Source organism: Electrophorus electricus, chromosome 5, assembly GCF_041902795.1.
Source record: "Electrophorus electricus isolate QZ-2024a chromosome 5, ASM4190279v1, whole genome shotgun sequence".
In the NCBI taxonomy this organism is placed as follows: Eukaryota; Metazoa; Chordata; class Actinopteri; order Gymnotiformes; family Gymnotidae; genus Electrophorus; species Electrophorus electricus.
The window spans coordinates 27,227,166-27,247,211 of NC_137501.1; the positions used below are offsets into that span (position 1 = coordinate 27,227,166).

At 41.4% G+C, this 20,046-nt stretch overlaps 1 protein-coding gene across 2 annotated transcripts in view; it reads left to right on the forward strand.

Moving 5' to 3' along the window:
* The window catches only part of rbpms (RNA binding protein, mRNA processing factor), a 28,953-nt gene that overhangs the window by 4,704 nt on the left and 4,203 nt on the right, over positions 1-20,046 (forward strand). Inside the window, exons 1-7 of one of the 2 annotated variants that reach the window (XM_081714640.1) lie at positions 2,153-2,248; positions 2,594-2,671; positions 3,237-3,275; positions 5,510-5,572; positions 8,887-9,037; positions 12,004-12,131; positions 13,629-13,692. In XM_081714640.1, coding sequence (XP_081570766.1) covers positions 2,159-2,248; positions 2,594-2,671; positions 3,237-3,275; positions 5,510-5,572; positions 8,887-9,037; positions 12,004-12,131; positions 13,629-13,685 — 606 coding nt within the window. In that variant the 5' untranslated portion in view covers positions 2,153-2,158 and the 3' untranslated portion in view covers positions 13,686-13,692. Of the gene's footprint in view, positions 1-2,152; positions 2,249-2,593; positions 2,672-3,236; positions 3,276-5,509; positions 5,573-8,886; positions 9,038-12,003; positions 12,132-13,628; positions 13,693-20,046 lie in introns of those variants that run through there. The other variant, XM_027023639.3, reaches the window with a different exon arrangement.

Genomic DNA, 20,046 nt, shown 5'->3' on the forward strand with positions numbered 1-20,046 from the left:
GTCAAGCGAGTGTGTTAGGTGAGTGTGTTAGTCAGGTGAGTGTAATTATCAGGTGAATGTGTTAGTCAGGTGAGTGTGTTTTGTAGTGTGCTTGACCGAGTAGTAAACTGCAGGGTGTGTTAGGGCACCTCCAGGTCCAGCACTCGTTACTTTTTCAGATGCTGTCATTTAAGAAATCAGTAACAAAAGAAACTTAAGGGAGAGAGAGATAGACAGAAGCAAAGAGAGAGAGAGAGGGAGAGAAAGAGAGGGAGAGAGGGGAAATATAACCGCCAACTTTGAGAGAATTACACAAACAAAGCAACAAATAATGCTGTGGGTCCAGGCTACCATGTTTCTACCACACCATCAATGATTTTATTCAACATAGAGTATGTGTAAGGATGTCACAGAATTATGTGCATTTAATATTTTGAGGGCCTGAAATTTTGAAGTAATGCTTTGATGTCTCTCTCTCTCTCTCTCTCACACACACACGCACACACACACACACCCTCACACACAAAAAAACAACCCCCCCCCAAAAAAAACCTGAATAACATGCTCATTACAGAGTGGGAGCCGTGGCTTGGCATTTCCTAAAATATGACAACTGAATTAGTGGGGCAGAAGGATTTGTGTTCAGGAAGGTGTTCAGGGTGATGTTCATGATTGGTGTTCAGGATGGTGTTCAGTATTTATGCTCAGGATGGTGTTCAGGATGATGTTCATGATTGGTGTTCAGGATGGTGTTCAGGACGATGTTTGTGATTGGTGTTCAGGATGGTGTTCAGGATGATGTTCATGATTGGTGTTCAGGATGGTGTTCAGGACGATGTTTGTGATTGGTGTTCAGGATGGTGTTCAGGATGATGTTCATGATTGGTGTTCAGGATGGTGTTCAGGACGATGTTTGTGATTGGTGTTCAGGATGGTGTTCAGGATGATGTTCAGGATTGGTATTCAGGACTGGTGTGCAGGATGGTGTTCAGGGTGGTGTTCAGGATGGTGTTCAGGGTTGGTGTTCAGGATGGAACAGAATCAACCCCCAAATGAGCTTAAACTGTGAGTTTAAGTTAGAGCCTTGTTGTTTCCCCAATGCAGTAAAAACTTGGAAAAAAGTTGGAAGTCTCTGCCAGAGACTCGTTGCATTAAACATGCGATACACTGAAATTTGTTATCCACAAAGCTTGAAGAATTGCAGCCATTAATACAGTCAGCAACTGTCAGGTAACGTTTTAAGTCCATTCATGGTGAGCTCGTATTGATCTCTTTAGCATAAGAACTCCTTCACATTCAGTGAACTGAATATTAACCCTTTAGCGAGTGCCTAGCCAGTTCCCATGCAATTATTTTATATGTACATTTAGCTAATTTTGCTAGTTTTTTTTTTTTTTCATCCGCCACATAGACCATACTATATACATTACTTTATGCAGTACGCAATTCTGTCCCCTCATGAATCATTACAGCCTTCCCCTATCACCAGTTTTACATGTCTTCATTCTCCTGGACCTCATAATAAAAGGTTGTCTTGGAGCCAAGTCCTTTTTCTAAGCTGCTGGAACTGACACCTCTGTAGGGCTCAGAGATGTGATTTCACAGCCAGTCAAGTACTAAAATCTCCCCCACTGTGACCGATAGAGTCCCCTGGCCTGAACTCAGATAAGACAATAGAGGTGAACTGACAAGCAACAGCTTCCAGAATGCTGGTCATAGGCCTGTTGGAGTGTACTGTTGCTAGGTTACCTTTGTTTGTCTTGTTGAAATTTTTGTGGTGACTGGCCCCCCCCATAGGTGTCACATGACCATGGACTTGTAGCGTGTAGTGTGTATCATTTGTATGAATTATATCTTTAAAAAAATCATTCTTCGCATTTTAATGCTGGAGACAGTTCAGAGCATGAATGATCACCTCTTCAAACTATTTTTGTTTTATGAGACTTTCTGCCAAGTTTACACTCATGAAGTAGTCTAGAGTCCGTCTGTTTCACTGCGCAGTGTTAGGTATGTTCAAACTCTTTATCTATACTACATTTCTGCCCACAGGATTGCTGGATATTTTTAGGTGCCAGACAACTTTCACCCCAGCGGTGACAGTGACGCATGTACAAACCCTAGCAACCCTGCTGTGCCCGATAAACTCACACAACTCACCAGCCAAAAGCAGGCCACTATAATGTCAGTCATGTTGTGCTGGGAAGTGTCCACCAGCCAAATATCCATCAGCAGTGGTCCTCTGGTCAGAAAACGATCAGTGATCAACCGGGTACAGGGTTGCTAACCGCTTGTGTATGGCAAACTACAGTCTGTAGTTTAACAGCGATAACGTAAAATAGGTGTTGCGGACAGAGTAGCCAGTGAGTGTATGTGCATGGTGGGTGATTGAAATAAGGTGCTTAGTGAGTGTACATTAGAAGATAAGCCACAATTGTACAGCAGAAGGTTTAAAATGGAATGTGTCTTTTTACATTTTTACTTATTTAAAAAAATAAACTTTTTTAGTACAAATGTTCTGATGTCCACCTCAATAGTACATAGTACTTTGTCTCCCCACTGACTTCTCGTAAAAAGAGAGATTTCTGATTTGCATTTTTAAATGTTTCCCGTACAGGTCCGGACTCTGTTTGTCAGTGGTTTGCCCTTGGACATCAAACCGCGTGAGCTCTATCTGCTCTTCAGGCCATTTAAAGTAAGTCAGCGTGCAGTTCGCAGTGCATTGCCGATTCTCCATGCCATTTATACCGCATTAGGTTGCTCTGTGTGTGACCCTGTGGACTTTATCACACTCTTTTAAAAGATACAGTTGATATTCTCATCAGATCCTGAGAACAACTGGCAGCATTTGCTGATTCTTTGTAATTCTAACATGTAATATGTATTTTGTTTATATATATATATATATATATATATATATATATATATATATATATATATATATATATATATATATATATATACACGTGTGTGCGTGTGTGTGTGCGTGAGTGTGTGTGTGCATGCTTTCTGGATAACATTTGGATATAAGTGAAGATTATGCACTGCACTGTAAATCATTAGCTACTTAGAAATTGGCAGGACTTTATGGTTTGGTAGATTACAGGCTGTTTGTAAATTTGTGTTTTATGTTTACTGTGGCTTTATGAACACTCACAAAGGTTACACATTTTTGAATGTTTTAAATGTTATTGCTAATATATAAGTGTAAGATGTCTTAATAATAAAGTAAATAAGCAGTTTTTTGTTCCTTGTCTTAGGGCTATGAAGGCTCATTGATCAAACTTACGTCAAAACAGGTGAGGCATTGTGAAGTAAGGTGACTCTCATATTAAAGGGCTTTTTGTTTGCTAAAACAGTGGTCACCTTGTGTCCTACCCAAGAGTGGCTTATGATGGCTGTCAGGGCAGCATCTCTGCACTTTTAATATGGTACCTCTACTAGTAATATTATCTCATTATGTTTTGAATGAGAAGTTAATAAAGTGGATCATTTGCTACTGTAATGGAGATGTAAAGGTTTCTTTATTTGTGTCTGAAGGAACTGGTGCAGTAGACTGTGTAGAGATGCACTTTTGGGCAGCAGCACACTTCATATGTGAGAATTAATATTGTATATGGAAAAAATGGGATGGGTGTGTGTGTGTGTGTGTGTGTGTGTGTGTGTGTTTGAGTGTGTGTTGCGTAAGACGAACAGGTAAAGAGAGATTGTGTTTAGTTATTTACTCATTTATTTGCTTGTTGTGTGAGAGCCTAAGAGATAAGCGTGTGTGTGTGTGTGTGTGTGTGTGTGTGTTTTGTATGAGGGACCAGGTGATTAGACACACTGCTTTAACTGAGTACTGGTCAAACTCTGTCTCAAAGTTGGCTTTTGTTCGCACAACACAGAACTGAACGAAGAACACAGGACACAGACCTCTTGCTTGGTGACAAGCAAGAGTTCCTCCACTGAATGTTCTCCACACAAACACCTTCTCGGTTGGCTCTGACCCGTGGCTGGAGGGATATGAGGATATTTCGCACGTCACCTCTGAGTGAAATTTAGTGAAATGCTTGTCCCGTCAGTTTGTCCGGTGTTGTGTTTTGACTGCTAACTAAACTGCTGTGCCATTGGATCGGTACATTTCTTTAAAGAGGCTAAGACAGTAAACCTATTTCCAGAAGTACATTCTTTTGAGAAAATGTGTTTGTTAATTCATCATCACTAAGAAAAACGTTTTCTGTCTAAGAAAACAGGGAGCTGATACTTCCAGAAAAGGTCTGCATCATGTAGAATGCTGTCACCTCACATTTTGCAACTGCATTTAAAAAAAACAAAAACCCAGCTATTTTTACATTTGTGCTGAGTGCTTCTCTCACAGTTCAGCTTTATTAAGTGACAGTATCTATTTTTGCTCCAGACATGCCCCTTATCAACCCCAGAACACCCGGAAGTAGGGACAACTTTAACTTCCTGTCGGTGTGTATGTGTGTGTGTGTGTGTGGGGGGGGGGGGGGGCTTGGAATGTCAGAGGTTTCCGTGAGGAGTCCGGAGGGAGGAGTTATGAAGTGCTGTGGAAGGATGGGCTGCATTTATGGATGGCTGTTTGCTAAGCCTGCACCAGTTGTGTTTCATCTCATACTGGCAGCATTGTTATGGCACCGAGCAGAGGAGATGACAACAATAATGTACATGAATTGATTCCAGGCCTCCTGAGAGAGGCAGAGCCATGTCCATATATAGCAGTAGGACTCGGAGATGCTATTTATAACTGCCCCATGTTCTACCACTAGATTGTGTGTGTGTGTGTGTGTGTGTGAGAGTGTGAGTGTGAGAGAGGGAGGGAATGCTATATGTGTTCATGTGAGAGCACGAGTAGAGAAAGTACATTTGTGTGTGTGTGTGACAGAGAGGGAACGAGAGAAAGAAAGGTGTGTGTGTATGTGTTTGTGTGTGTGTGTGCGCGTGTGTGTGTGTGCGTGTGTGTGTGTGTGTTTGTGTATGTGTTTGTGTGTGTGTGCGTGTGTGTGTGTGTGTGTTTGTGTGTGCGTGTGTGTGCGCGCGTGTGCACGTGCGTGTGTGTGCGCGCGTGTGCACGTGCGTGTGTGTGCGTGTGTGTGTGTGTGCGTGTGCGTGTGTGTGTGTGTGTGCGTGCGTGTGTGTGTGTGTGCGCGTGTGTGTGTGTGGAGAGAGAAATAGAATGTATATAAGTATTGCTATAAAACCCCATCTCCCTTATTGGGTCATATCTGTCTATAAGAGAGCAGTGTAAGGATATCAGGGTTTCACACAACCAGGATTTGAACATACCAAGATGAAGAATTTGGAAAAACGTCACAGTAACGAAGCCATCATCCTTCCGCTCTTTGCTACTTAAACATTCTCACTGCTGGTTAAGAAACTCAGAATGCCTCGTGTCCCCTGAATGTGCTTCTGTGTTAGTTTCATATGATGTGAAGGCAGAATATACAAAAGTCAATGGAGTGTGAAGGACTTCAACTCTGTCTAACTCTGCGTTCTGTTTCTGTGCATCTGTCTTCCTGTTCTGCTCCAGCCGGTGGGCTTTGTGAGCTTTGACAGCAGATCAGAAGCTGACGCAGCAAAGAATGCCCTGAATGTAAGTGTAACCTTTTGGGTCTGAAAGGTAATGCTGTTCTACTTCAGCTGACATCCATGCACACGCTGGTAACACACACATACAAACATCCACCCACACACACAACACAACACACACAACACACGCGGTTTGTTTTTGTTCCTTGATCTGCCTGTACCATAATATTCTAAATGGGTGGATAACTTTGTCTTATGTGTTTCATTCAAGGGGAACTTCATGATTAATGTGTTATCATGTTACGTTAAACACCACGTTGAAGGAAGTTGCCGAAGGACACTGCTAATAGTTCTTGTCTTACAAATTGGATAAATAATTTTTTGAAATACAATATTCAAGTGCAGTACTGCCACTAAAACATTAACAAGATTAACATAGTCAATCCTCTCACTCCATCTCTCTCTCTCTCTCTCTCTCTCTCTCTCTCTCTCTCTCTCTCTCTCTCCCTCTCTTTCATCCTATCACCTTATTCCACTCTGCCTCCCTCTCCCCCTCTCTCTCTCTCTCTCTCTCTCTCTCTCTCTCTCTCTCCCTCTCTCTCCCTCTCTCCCTCTCTTTCATCCTATCACCTTATTCCACTCTGCCTCCCTCTCCCTCTCTCTCTCTCTCTCTCTCTCTCTCTCTCTCTCTCTCTCACTCCATCTCTCTCTCTCTCTCTCTCGCTCTCTCTCTCTCTCTCTCTCTCTCTCTCTCTCTCTCTCACTCCATCTCTCTCTCTCTCTCTCTCTCTCTCTCTCTCTCTCTCCCTCTCTCTCTCTCTTTCATCCTATCACCTTATTCCACTCTGCCTCTCTCTCCCTCTCTTTCTACTGCACACATCGATCTAGGATTTAGCTTTAATCTCACTTTCTGGAGCAGGAGTTTGACCTTGCTTTCTTAATGCCTTGAAGCTCTGCAGTAGGTGAAGTCACGTAAGACCGAGCACGTCGCCAAAAGCAGTTTGGCTCACAAATAGACAGAAACTTTTATATGACAAACAGCAAGTTAAAGATCGTTAAGGTGGACTGGCTGTATTTTTCAAATGGATTTCTTCCCCCAAATGGTGTAATTCATTTTGCTTTCAGTTCTGTGATTCAGTTACTATGAAGACTTGTTTCATAACATTACATTGGTTGGCTCAAATAAAGAAACTATTCCGATAAATATTAATCATGGACTGCCGCCATTTTTTTGAGGAATGAGAAACTTCTTGTCTCTTAGAGGATCTTGTTTTTTTCAGTACGTTTACATGAATAATGTTCATATTTTTATGCAATATGAAGAATATTTTCAGCCAGTTTACATTTAGACAGTATAAAATGCAAACTGAAGACTGGAAATTTGTTTTATCTGTAAATGAATTGTTTTGTTTTGTACATTTTAGTAAATTTACCTCTAATATATTTAGAGTTAAAAAATAGCAAAATAGCTTCTATTTTGAATATGTGTGTGCTGGAATAATATCTTTTTGTCACAATATTTTTACAATTTACAAAATTATATGAATATAGTACAAATATTAAAATGTAATACACTGTCAAACAGTCAAACCTCTTAATTACACCAATTATTGAAACAAACATTTTAACCTTAAGAACTCATCAGAATACACAGTTCCAAACAGTAATTGTACTGATTTCATAACATAAACAACATGACTTTAAGATGCAAAAATACCCACAAGGAAAACACAAGACCAGACCTTACTGAACAAATTCACCATTGTCATAGCAGAATGTTCTCTCTGAAAAGTGATTTGCATCAAATGTTGATGCACTAATGAAACTAAAATGTTTATTAGAATTGGTTCTTGAACGAATAATGATATTTTTACAGGACAGAATCATCTTCGCATGTGTTTCAGTTGTAGAGGCAGTCCTTTGCAATAGTTTTACTAGTAAACATTTAAGTTTAGTAGGTGAATTTGTTTAATCTCCTTATTACTTACAGATCATGAATTTCAAGTCTTTGTATAAGCCTCAGAGTTTACAGAGAAAACAAATACCCATCATACCCATTTTTCTTGCAATTGGCACATTTATTTTTATTAGCCACAGTAATGCAAGCTAGCTTTAGAACTGCTGTGCTCCATGTCTGTTTGTTGTTCTATCCACAGCTCAAAATATCTTTGTAGAAATCTGGAGTAATAACAGACTTTGGACAATCATTGTTTAAAATTAAATGACTTTTTTTTTTTCTTTGACAAAGATCTCTGTCTGTCTGTCTGTCTGTCTGTCTCTCTCTCTCTCTCTCTCTCTCTCTCTCTCTCTCGCTCTCTCTCTCTCTCTGTGTCTTTTTTTTTTTAACATCTTGTTATGTAAAAAATGTTAAACCTTTGACATCATAGAGGATTGAACATAAAATGTCTTCAAAACTTCAGGACAAGTCTGAATCCAATAGAGTGCAGAGCTAAATCAAAGCAGTGTTGAATCTCATTACACTGAGGGTGCTGCACCCACAGATCTTCAATCGCTGCAGTATGAAAGTGCTAGAGCCCAGACAATCCCATTTAATCCCCCTTCATCCATGAGAACCAGGACAGTGCTCCATTTTCACCGCTGTACTATACGTTGGGCCTAGAACCCACCCCTGTGGCACCCAGGCAACAGAGAGAATGCAAGATGCTGTTTTTCATTGATCTTGTTCATTCTGTTCATATTCTGTTCTGTATGGGCTGGATAATAGAGAATGCAGGAGGGAAAAGGGTGATAGAGAGAAAGGGTGTGCTTGTCTGAGAGAGAGAGAGAGAGAGAGAGAGAGAGAGAGAGAGAGAGGGAGAGATTCTCTCATATTGGATTGATTTTATAGGGGAAGTGCCTGAGGCAGATTTCTTCCTTCATTAGCTGTGTATTTGTTCTGTGTGAAGTGGCTTTTGTATATGCTGTATACAGTTTCATTTTTTTTTATTTTTAGAATTCAGACACAGAGGAAAGCATGAGGTGGTTCGTTTTAAATGTGTCTGCACATGGCGGAGGTTTCTAATATTGATTTTGACTGTGCTAGTAACCTCTGTGACAGTAGACCAAGCCAAGGTTTTTCCTCAGTGTTGCAGAAGCCACCAACAATGTTTTAAGTCTGTCTGTAACTGGGGCTTCTATGTCTTGTAGTGCAATAATTTAAGCACATGACATTCCAAGATTCTTAACCAAGTAACATCTGGTATCGAATCTATTTAGTTCCAATGCAACTGAGCACTATACTATGCTGTGCTTTTATCTGTTATTTCATAATCTCTAAAAGTGATACAGCTCAGTAAACCTTGTGCTTTAAAGTGTTCTGTCAAGGGTGATCCGTGTGTAATTCACTGAGTGGAGTGTCTCTGTTTTGGCCTTGTGTAGGGAGTTCGCTTTGACCCAGAAATCCCACAGACTTTACGCCTGGAGTTCGCCAAGGCCAACACAAAGATGGCCAAGAACAAGCTGGTTGGGACGCCCAATCCCCCTCCCACTCAACAGAGCCCTGGACCCCCCTTCATAAGCAGAGACCCCTGTGAGTAACAACCACACACACACACACACACACACACACTCACACACACACACACATACACACACACACACACACACACACACATATACACACACACACACACTCACACTCACACATACACACACACACACACACATATACACACACACACACATACACACACACACACACACACACACACACTCACACACACACACACACACACACACACACACACACACACACACACACACACTCACACACACACATACACACACACACACACACACACATATACACACACACACACACTCACACTCACACATACACACACACACACACACATACACACACACACACACACACACACACACACACACATACACACACACACACACACACACACACACACACATACACACACACCAGTATATAATTACTGATAAGATCCCCCTATGTGGGTGTAGACTGTAGGACCCCCACATAGTGCACTGTGTTAGATCTGTAATCGGCCTATTAGGGTTACCGGTCTGCTGGTTTTATAGATGTGAAGCCTGATTCTCTGAGGAGATAGCATCCTTTTGTTATATAGCTTTCATTTTCTAGACTCAGTTCTTTTAGTACACCAAATAAATTCACATTTACAATAACTGATTAGCGCAGGCAAATACTTATTTATTTATGTGATTTTTATGAAATGTGCAAAATTTAAATGAATATAATATCAATTGCTTACTTGATCTGCATGCTCAGACAGTGGGATTGACAGGAAGTAAGAGAAAACAGTAACTTTAAGGCACAATTTTATAGATTCCTTTAAAATTTATTTACTCTAGTTTTGTTTCATCAAAACTCCTTTTTATGCCTTGTAATTATACAATATCTAAAGATTCAGTGTAAGCCTGTATTTTCCTTTTGATGTCATGATCTTTTTGAGTCACGGACAGACCGAAATGACGGATTTCCTTTCCTCTGAGATCTTTTGGCATGATTCACGTAACATGGTAATTCCTCGAAGATTTCACAGCACTATACATCTGACTATAAACCTCCCCTTCTGTCTCAGTTTCTCTGTGAGATCATTTGAGTTTAATGCTGACTACACTGATAGAAGTTTTTCAGTCTTCTGGTTGCTGTACCCCCTCTAGTCTTTTTGTTTGTAGTAAAGTAAGTTTATTTACATTTCCTCTTTGGTTTCATTGTTTTGCCTGTCTTGAGCTCAGGATGTCACAGTGCTAACAGGCTTTAAAGGTTTTGTGTCCTGCTTTTTTACCAAAAAAACTTTCAAAGTTTTAAAAATAAATTTTTTTTTACTAGAAGACAAAAGTCGATATGTCTATTTGAGTGATTATGTAATATTTTATTGCTACCAGTGGCCTCCAGAGATACTTGTGTTATGCAGTGTTATGCAAGTATTGTGAAAATTGAATCTTTACTTTTAGCTCACTCTTAAATTGGTATGGCACAGTGCTGGGCCTTGAAGAGTATGAGGGTCTGCACTTTGTAGTAGGTTGAGAATTTATGCTTCACTAGACTCTGAGCACAGACGGCTGGTTTGGTATCTTCGGACTTGGTCTTATGCATAACTTTAAGTGCCTGAATTCAAGTGTTATCTTCAGAAAAACAGCCCTCGATCCTCTGTGAAAATATGTAAGGAAATCATTACGGAGGAACATGACGTAATGACTGATCATTCTGAGAGGGAAATGGGGGTTATTAGTGGAAGATTCTTTTCTTATGTGTATTGCTTCAACTTGTCAAAATAATTGTGGCTTGTTTACAAATTTTTAAAATCAATTTTATTGATGTAATATTTGCTGCATGTTTGTATATGCATCTGTGTAACTGATGCATCTGCAGCTACACGGTACGCCTTACAATAACAAATACGTTTGCACATTTTTTATGCCAGCAAATGCCATATTGTTTCTCATCAAGCTTGTAATTCTACCTCATACTAAACTACACTATCCACAATCCATGTTCTATCTCTGTACTTCGGCTTCCCTGGAGACATTTTTAATCTGTTCTAGGATTCAATACTAGTTTCTAACTCTTACATATCCCAGAAAATGTCAAATTTGCCTTGGATTATCGCATATGGCAATTTAAACCCGTATCACCACAGAGGAGCCCAGTGCCGATGTATCACATTAAAGGAACTGACTCGCAAAAACGCTGGCATGACTTACAATGAACAGGCACGAGATCCGCCACCTTCTAACTATTTGCTAAAAACGAGCTAACACCTGATTTATCGATGTCATGGCTAGATTTTGTTCCACTCCTTGTTAGGGTGAGGTTTGAAAAACATTTAACTTTTCTTCTGTTGCGGAGTGACAGTGTAAAATGATGGAGCCTCTTGGGTGTCAGGTGTCCTCATCCGAAATTCACAGTGGCGTCTGTGGAGGCAGGCAAAAGGCAATTAAGGCAGGGCAATGGTCAGAGAAGCTAAAAATACATCCTGGAGATGCTGGAGATGCCCATTCATTCTGCTTCCTGCCTTTTACAACCAGTCTTCCATAAAAGGAAATGGAAATGCTCTTAACGATCTGCTCCATCTGTATGTGTGTGTGTGTGCGTGTGTGTGTGTGTGTGTGTGTGTGTGTGTGTGTGTGAGAGATAGAGAGAGAGAGAGAGAGAGAGAGAGAGAGAGAGAATGAATATGTTAGTGTCTGCATTTATTTGGGTGTTTAAAACAAAACAAAAAAAAGTACATCCTGAATGGACATTTTCTTTATTTATTTTCTATTTATTTATCATCATTAGTAAAATTTTCCCTGTATTACTTCTTAGTGTTACTATTTGTATTTTATTGGTACCATTGTTATTTTTATTTATGATACTCTCTGCAGCCTGTGGGAATGAGTATTTAGAGGCATTCTGTATGGAGTGTGTGTTATCTGTCTCAGTGGTGTGTTGTGCCATACTGGGTGTGTATATTGTCTGTCTCACTGCTGTGTTCTGCTGTGGTGTGTGGTTCCCAGATGAGCTGACCCTGCCCGGTCTGTACCCCAGCAGTCCTGATGTGTGGGCGTCGTATCCACTGTACCCCACGGAGCTATCACCCGCCCTCGCACCTGCTTTCACTTACCCCTCTTCTCTGCACGCTCAGGTAACACACACACACACACACACACACACATACGCACACAAACACACATAGAGTTCCCTTAAACCCTGGAATGTATCTGCGGATAGCGTACGCCTGCGATGCCTCCTGTCCAGCCTAGACGAGCTTGCTAGTCTCACGCCAGCCTTCACACGTCAATGTCCCACTGCACATGCACAGACAGCCCACACTGGAAAGTGCGCTTGCTATGCAGCCTCAACTCTGCTCTACTTTACCACAAATATCTGACTCCACTTTGACGCAGGTAACACGGCGTCTTACACCTGTCCCCTGCTCCCGCTACCATATCGATGGTGCACTTACGTCTTAACCTCCAGCTTAATCCACCTTCACACACGTTAACTGCGCCTGTTCATGCTCCTACAAGCCATCCTAACATGTTGTACTCATAAAGTACCTTTAATGGCTACTCCACGGTGTGCGGTCACTGAGCAAGGTGGTCTCAGTCGCAGTCCTGCACACATGGCTGTGTCCTCTGCTTCACCACGCCTGGATCGGTTTTGAATACGGCGTTACAACAGTCAGCTTTAATGCTGAGTCTGCCCCTCCATCACATCGGAGTGGGTGGGGGAAAAAATGCAAAACTCTTATTCCTGCATCTGTGATGCCACGTTCCTCACACCAAGTGCTATGACACAAAGTCTTGGACCACTCAGTGGTGTGCGGGGCTTGGAGTGCAAACCTTTCTTGCTGTTAAAACCTCACAAAGTCATGACCCAGTTAGCTCACCGATCCTATAAACCGACTCAGTCCAGAGTACATATTGATCTGTGCTCTGAGAGAGAGAGAGAGAGGGAGGGAGGGAGGGAGAGAGAGAGAGAGAGAGGGGCTGTGAAGTGGGGGGGGCATGAAGGAGGAGAGACAGCAAAGAGAGGGAACTGAGAGAAATTGCGAGATCATAAAATGGGTGAAGAAATAAAGATGCCAGGGTGAGAGGTTGGCCTAAGAGGGATGAAAAGTGGAAAGTACAGGTTTTAGTTTCTGATGAACTGGAGCATGAAGGTTATATTCTACTTCTGATATAATCACAGCTCAGAGAATGAACTTTGACTCGCTACTGTGCTGTCTGAAATATCTGGTTTACAGTCTAATAATTCATCCTCGCCTGTTGCACTTAGTTTACCTCCTACTACGAACAAAAGGTTTTTTGCCTAAGAAAGCCTGTACTTTCTTCCAGAACATTCTTACAGGACATGAGTGAACCCTAGTCATGATTTTGTCTTTCTTGCTTGCCTTTAGGAAATACAGTATTTTGCCTTTATGAAATACCAGTCTGGTGGTGTGTTGTTTGCTGCTGGGATTTGCCCAGATACAGTATTGTGATCTCTGCTGCTCAGCGTGTTACGGGCAAGTCTGCCGTGAACCTGTGCTAAATAAGACTGTGATAAACTGTTGTTACATGTATTTAATTGCTGTATTAACTGTGAGTGCTGTAACATGTCTAGTGAACACTTCGTACGGTGTGTTATTCCTCCTCAGATCCGTTGGCTTCCTCCAGCAGATGCTCAGGGATGGAAGTCCAGACAGTTCTGCTGAAATACATGTGAGTAAGAAATACACACACAAGAATACACACCAGACCTTCACATATTTACCAAGCTTAGTAAACCATATAAATAAACACAATTAGCAAAAGTAAAAGTACAGAGAGCAGCAGAGAGGAGCAGAGTGGAGCAGAGAGGAGCACAGAGGAGCAGAGCGGATGAGAGAGGAGCAGAGCGGATGAGAGTGGAGCAGAGAGGAGCAGAGCGGATGAGAGCGGAGCAGAGAGGGGCAGAGCGGATGAGAGTGGAGCAGAGAGAAGAGGAGCAGAGCGGATGAGAGAGGAGCAGAGGAGCAGAGCGGAGCAGAGAGGAGCAGAGCGGATGAGAGTGGAGCAGAGAGGAGCAGAGCGGAGCAGATAGGAGCAGAGCGGATGAGAGTGGAGCAGAGAGGAGCACAGAGGAGCAGAACAGAGCAGAGAGAAGCAGAGCAGATGAGAGAGGAGCACAGAGGAGCACAGAGGAGCAGAGAGGAGCAGAGCAGAGCAGAGAGGAGCAGAGCGGATGAGAGAGGAGCAGAGAGGAGCACAGAGGAGCAGAGCGGAGCAGAGAGGAGCAGAGTTAAGGTGCCCTCCTCTCTGCTGCTGCTAACACTGTGGATTAACATCCAGCTAACACTTAATAAAATGGACAAAACGAGGGAAGGATGACACAGAGAGACAGAGAGGAAAGTAGAGAAAAAGAGATGGAAGGAGAGACATGGTTGGGTCAGAGAGAGAGGGAGAGCGACAGAGAGAGAGACAAGAAGTAGATGACGACAGTGTGAGCATTCTGACAAACATAATGTGAGCAAAGGCAATGTGAACATCGTGAGCAGAATTAAAGCAGAAAAGAAACCATGCTCAAAAAAGCCACAGCATTTTTAGCCTCCGTGCCATGTCTGCCGCTTCCAAACTCCTCAAACGCTCTTGAAACTCGCCCCTCAGCATGTCGGTTGATCTTTGTTGCAAAATTCACTTCATATCCAAAAGTGACTCATGCTGCCATAAATATTACATAACTATAACATATGCTTTCTCTCACAAGACTACTTTGTCCCTTGATATACCATGAACTTCAAACTTGTAACTTTGCAAAATACATATAGTCTGTTTTCCTCTATTTTTGCATACACAAATATTTCAATCCAGCTAAAGAAACTTTTGCTCTGTTGACTTACCTCTCACAATAGATATTATGAGTGTTACTGTAAATTACTGTATTGGAAACCCAGAAAAACAACATTTACTGTACAATATATATATATATAAAAAAAAGACATATAAACAAATCACAAAAGCCACAGTATTCTTCAGGGAGTTTACTGTATTTTGCCATATGTTCTGACAGTGCAATATATTTTAGTTCAGAAAAGAAAACTATATACAATCAATAACAAATACAGTAATACCAAATAAATATTTTCAATACCTTGCACATCACCCAATTCACACTGAATGTTATATCTTGCCATATACTGAGGAAAAAATCTCTTTGAGTGCCTTATTCTGCCCTGGATGTGTTCCACTGTTATGTCCAAACACCCAGCAGCCATTGCATCTAGCAGTGACATCTGGTCATGTGGCTGTTGGTCATAAACCTTCCATCTCCATGCAGAAAAGGAAATGTCTTCTGTCTCTGACTCTGTCGACAATCCATTTTCCTTGCCAAGGCTAAAGAATGCAAAGGCCAATCCAAAGATGGCCCCTTTTGTATACTGCATGTACTGCATGTACATGTACTGCAGTAATAGTAGAAAAATCTCTTCAGCAACAACTACATTTTCCGTATATACACGCACATTTCAATGAAAGCACGACCACTTTTGTATCGCTGGTAATGAGGCTATAAACAAAAACAAAAGAACTGAATAAACTGAATAAAATTTCTACTAAAATCAAAATAGTCTTTGTTAACTATTTCAAGTGTATATTTACAGTGATCAATACTTAGTTTTTATCTGAAAGTAAAATGTTTTGAACAGACTATCTAAAATATCTGTAAGATTTGCTGTAGTTGTAGACTTTTGCTGGTGGTGAACAGTGACTGAGCGAGGCCTTCGTGAGTTTTAGAAGAAGTGGTGATTGAATGCCTGTATCAAAGCAATGCAAAAGTGTCGACAGTTTTGTTCACATAGTCTATTGATATGATGAAAGAGGACATAGTATTGAGAATAGTGTGAAAACACTAAAAAAACCCTGTAATATCCTCAATTAAATACACCGCCTAGTGAAATCTAAGATTTTCCAGATGTGAGACCTCTGTGGTAAGATATCAGAGTCACATGTTTACTGAAACCTGGCTTAAGGAAATCTGGCATTGTGTTGCTTACTCTCACATCCCCCTCTTTGTCTCAAACACACCTTTAAACACACACACATTCACACTACCAAACCATTATCCCCTGGGCCAGTGTAGGGAGGCAGGCAGGAACTTGTTGACTTTTTAGATTCTTTGGGGATGCGGGAAGCGTGTGTGTGTGTGTGTGTGTGTGTGTGTGTGTGTGTGTGTGTGTGTGTGTGTGTGTGTGCGTGTATGCGTGCGTGTGTGTGCGTGCGTGTGCGCGCGTGCGTGCGTGCGTGTGTTTGTGTGTGACTGTGTTTGGATGTGTGTGTCCCCTGCCTACACACACACACACACACACACACACACGCACGCATGTAATCTTGTATTACAACAGTGCTTTTTGAGGCAGAAGGGGGTTGGTGATGTGGCTTCCATTGTCAGATAAGTAGGCTAATTTCTGTGGCTAATTTTTCAAATTGTCACACACAAGTTTCCTTGCAATTATTTGTTTGGTTGGTATAAATGCTGATTTCTTCAATGATGAATGCTAAACACGTATTTATCTGTCTGTCTCATTCCTTGATTCACACGTTCACCTGCATTTTCTCTTTCTCTCTCTTTCGTTCTCTCTCTCTGATTCCCTCTCTCTTTGTCTCTCTCTCTCTCTCTCTCTCACACACACACACACACACGCACACACACACATAAACACACGCGCGCACACACACACCACAAGCAAGACAAGGCAAGTTTGTTTGTATATCACTTTTCATACCAAGTGGCAGTTCAAAATGCTTTATTATATATTATATTATATATTATGCATCATATTTAGGTTATATTTTTTACATTGCAGCATTCATAGATCAAACACAAGCTGCACTTTACCAAATCAAATGTAGTGCACTAGGAACTCCATTTGACCTTTTGCGTCCAGAGTCATTCGAACCATTCTATCAACCGGCGCAAGTCATGTGACAAGCCAGTGCAAACGCCACAGCCTGATTTTCCGCTTCCTTCCTATGCCATTCTTCTCCTGACGGTTACTGTCGTAAATAGAAAGTCCTGATTGTGCTTATATATCTGAGTTCAGGCTGTAAACGGTCATCTGCTCTTGTGGTTTTCTCCGCTTGTCTTCAACAAGCTTCACCACTTCAGAGCTTGCCCTTTTCGAACTTAATGATTGAGCTGGCACACAGAACAGCAAGACGCTCCGCTTTGTTTATCTTTGAGAGACGGGGTTGAGAGTGCCATTACAGTGCCAGCGGAGGAATGCCATCCATAACATTCTGACTTTGTTTAAAACCCCGAGCAGTAAGTGCTCTTTCAGCCGCTTGAATCGCAATCTAAATCAAACAAGTGTGCCGCAGACCTGGTTTTATTGCTTGGTTTATTTTTGAACACACTTTAAAATTTTGAAAGAGCGGCATTCAGTCACAAAGGATAGGTTTGCTGGGAGCACCAGGAAGTGTCGTCGGGGGAGACAGCTTGTCGCCATGTCGATGGCGATAAACACGCTGAAAATGGATAGTCCATAGGGATGTGTGAGAAGGGCATTGCAGAAGTGAAGGCCTTTTACACTCACCTGAGAGTCGTGTGGCCGGCTCTGCTATAATAGAAGCCAGGGAAGGCAGATCTGATGTCTGTGAAGGTGCTTCCAGGTCACTGAATTGTTTAGTAGTAGAACGAGAAAGGGAACAGACTTCTAGTATAGACTTTAAAATGTATTTTTTAATTATGCTACTATTAATAGATTGGTCTAGATCGTCAGTTATACTACTATTACCAGAACTGTTGAGGTGAGATTAAGTTGAGGCATGAAAAAGAACAAGAGGATGCTGTTTCTGCTCAAGGAGCTGCTCAGCGAGCAAGCAGAGAAGGACCCAAGTCATGAGAAATATGGGGGGTGGTGGTGGTGTAACTAAAAAGCAGACACAACATGAAGACAGCAGCTGCTATTCACGCACTAATTCATCAGAATAAACAGAAGTAAACCAAATCAACTATTTAACACGGCACTGTAACATTTATTTTAAACTAAACAAGTCTGCGGAGAGACGCACGGCATTCTGGTTGTGCAGCTTTTTCCCTGTTTCCTGCTCCTCTGTCCCCTGTAGTGTGTGTGGTGTCCCCTGTAGTGTGTGTGGTGTCCCCTGTAGTGTGTGTGTGTGTAGGTGTGTGTGGGTGTAGGTGTGCAGTGTAGTAAAAGATCCAAAATCAATGGCTTTTCCTCTGGAATAAAATTGTTAATGTTGCATTTCATGTGTAGGAGCCAGGCAGGTGATGCCCAGTTAAGATTGCACCCAGACAGGCACAACAGGCAAGGCTAGGCTCATATTAAATCTCTTGTTCACAGCTTGGAGTTTGTTTGTTTTTCACAGTAGTTTATAACATGTAAACTTTAAATGCTATAAAGAGAATGGGTTTCTCTTTAAACCAAGAAGAGAATGGGCTTATATTTGGAATCGTTCATTCTTTATCCACCTGCCAACGTGGATTTCTGTAAACCTCCTCTGTGACAGTTTATGTAGAATAAAATAAACTGAAACTGAACGGAGATATTTTCCATCAGTTGGCATGGGCAGTAATGGGTTGAATCAAGGGAAGGTTCTAGTACAGGGGAGGTGCTAGCCAAGAGGAGGTGCTATTGGACAGGAGATGCTAGCCAAGAGGAGGTGCTAGTAAAAGGGAAGTGCTAGCCAAGAGGAGGTGCTAGTAAAGGGGAGGTGCTAGCCAAGAAGAGGTGCTATTGGAGGGGAAGTGCTAGATAAGAGGATGTGCTAGTAGAGGGGAGGTGCTAGTAGAGGGGAGGTGCTAGCCAAGAGGAGGCAATAGTAGAGGGGAGGTGCTAGTAGAGGTGAGGTGCTAACTAAGATGAGGTGATAGTAAAAGGGAGGTGCTAGTAGAGGGGAGGTGCTAACCAAGAGGAGGTGCTAGTAGAGGGGAGGTGTTGGGGGTGCTTCGATCACTAGAGCTGGTTAGAACAGGTTGTCTCCCAGCACCCAGTCAAAACGATGGGTTGTTCCATGGTCAGTGATGACTTTGGACAGAAGCCAAGTGACCACACGGAGGTGTTATAAGACGCTGACTAAATATAAGCTGATGAAAATCGACCTTCCTCATATACAGATGCTGACACTCATCCGTGAACATCTAACATGGAGATGCATCAGGATGTGGAGCCGCATAAGTGTGAAATGGATTTGTGTGATAAATATGAGCAAGTCTTGGCCTGACTAGTTCTACCTTCTAGCCAATGACCTTTTTTAAAATAAATTCACCACCTGCTGCCATCTGCTCTCTGTTAACTGGCCAAAACCCATACCCTCTGGCATATCCCTCACCATTACTGACACGATTATATAAACATTCATCTTCCAATAAAAAATCAATAATAGTTATAGTACTACCACTAGTAGTACAGTAGTAGTAGTAGTAGTAATATTAGTAGTGCTGGTAGTAGTAGTAATAGTAGTAGTCATAGGAATAGTAATAGTAGTGGTACCAGTAGTGATAGTAGTAATAGTTATAATAATAGTAGTTGTGGTAGTAGTAGTAGTAGAAGTAGTAATAGTAGTAGTATAGTAGCAGTAGTAATAGTAATAGAGGTAATAGTGATAATAGTAGTAATAGTAGTAGTAGTAATAGTAGTAGTGATAGTAGTAGCGCTGGTAGTAGTAGTAATAGTGGTAGTATAGTAGTAGTAGTAGTAATAGTAATAGTAGTAATAGTGATAATAGTAGTAGTAGTAATAGAAGTAGTAATAGTAGTAGTATAGTAGTAGTAGTAATAGTGATAATAGTAGTAGTAGTAGTAGTAGTAGTAGTAGTAGAAGTAGTAATAGTAGTAGTATAGTAGTGGTAGTAGTAGTAGTAATAGTAGTAGTCATAGGAATAGTAATAGTAGTGGTACCAGTAGTGATAGTAGTAAGTTATAATAATAGTAGTTGTGGTAGTAGTAGTAGTAATAGTAATAGTAGTAATAGTGATAATAGTAGTAGTAGTAATAGAAGTAGTAATAGTAGTAGTATAGTAGCAGTAGTAATAGTAATAGAGGTAATAGTGATAATAGTAGTAATAGTAGTAGTAGTA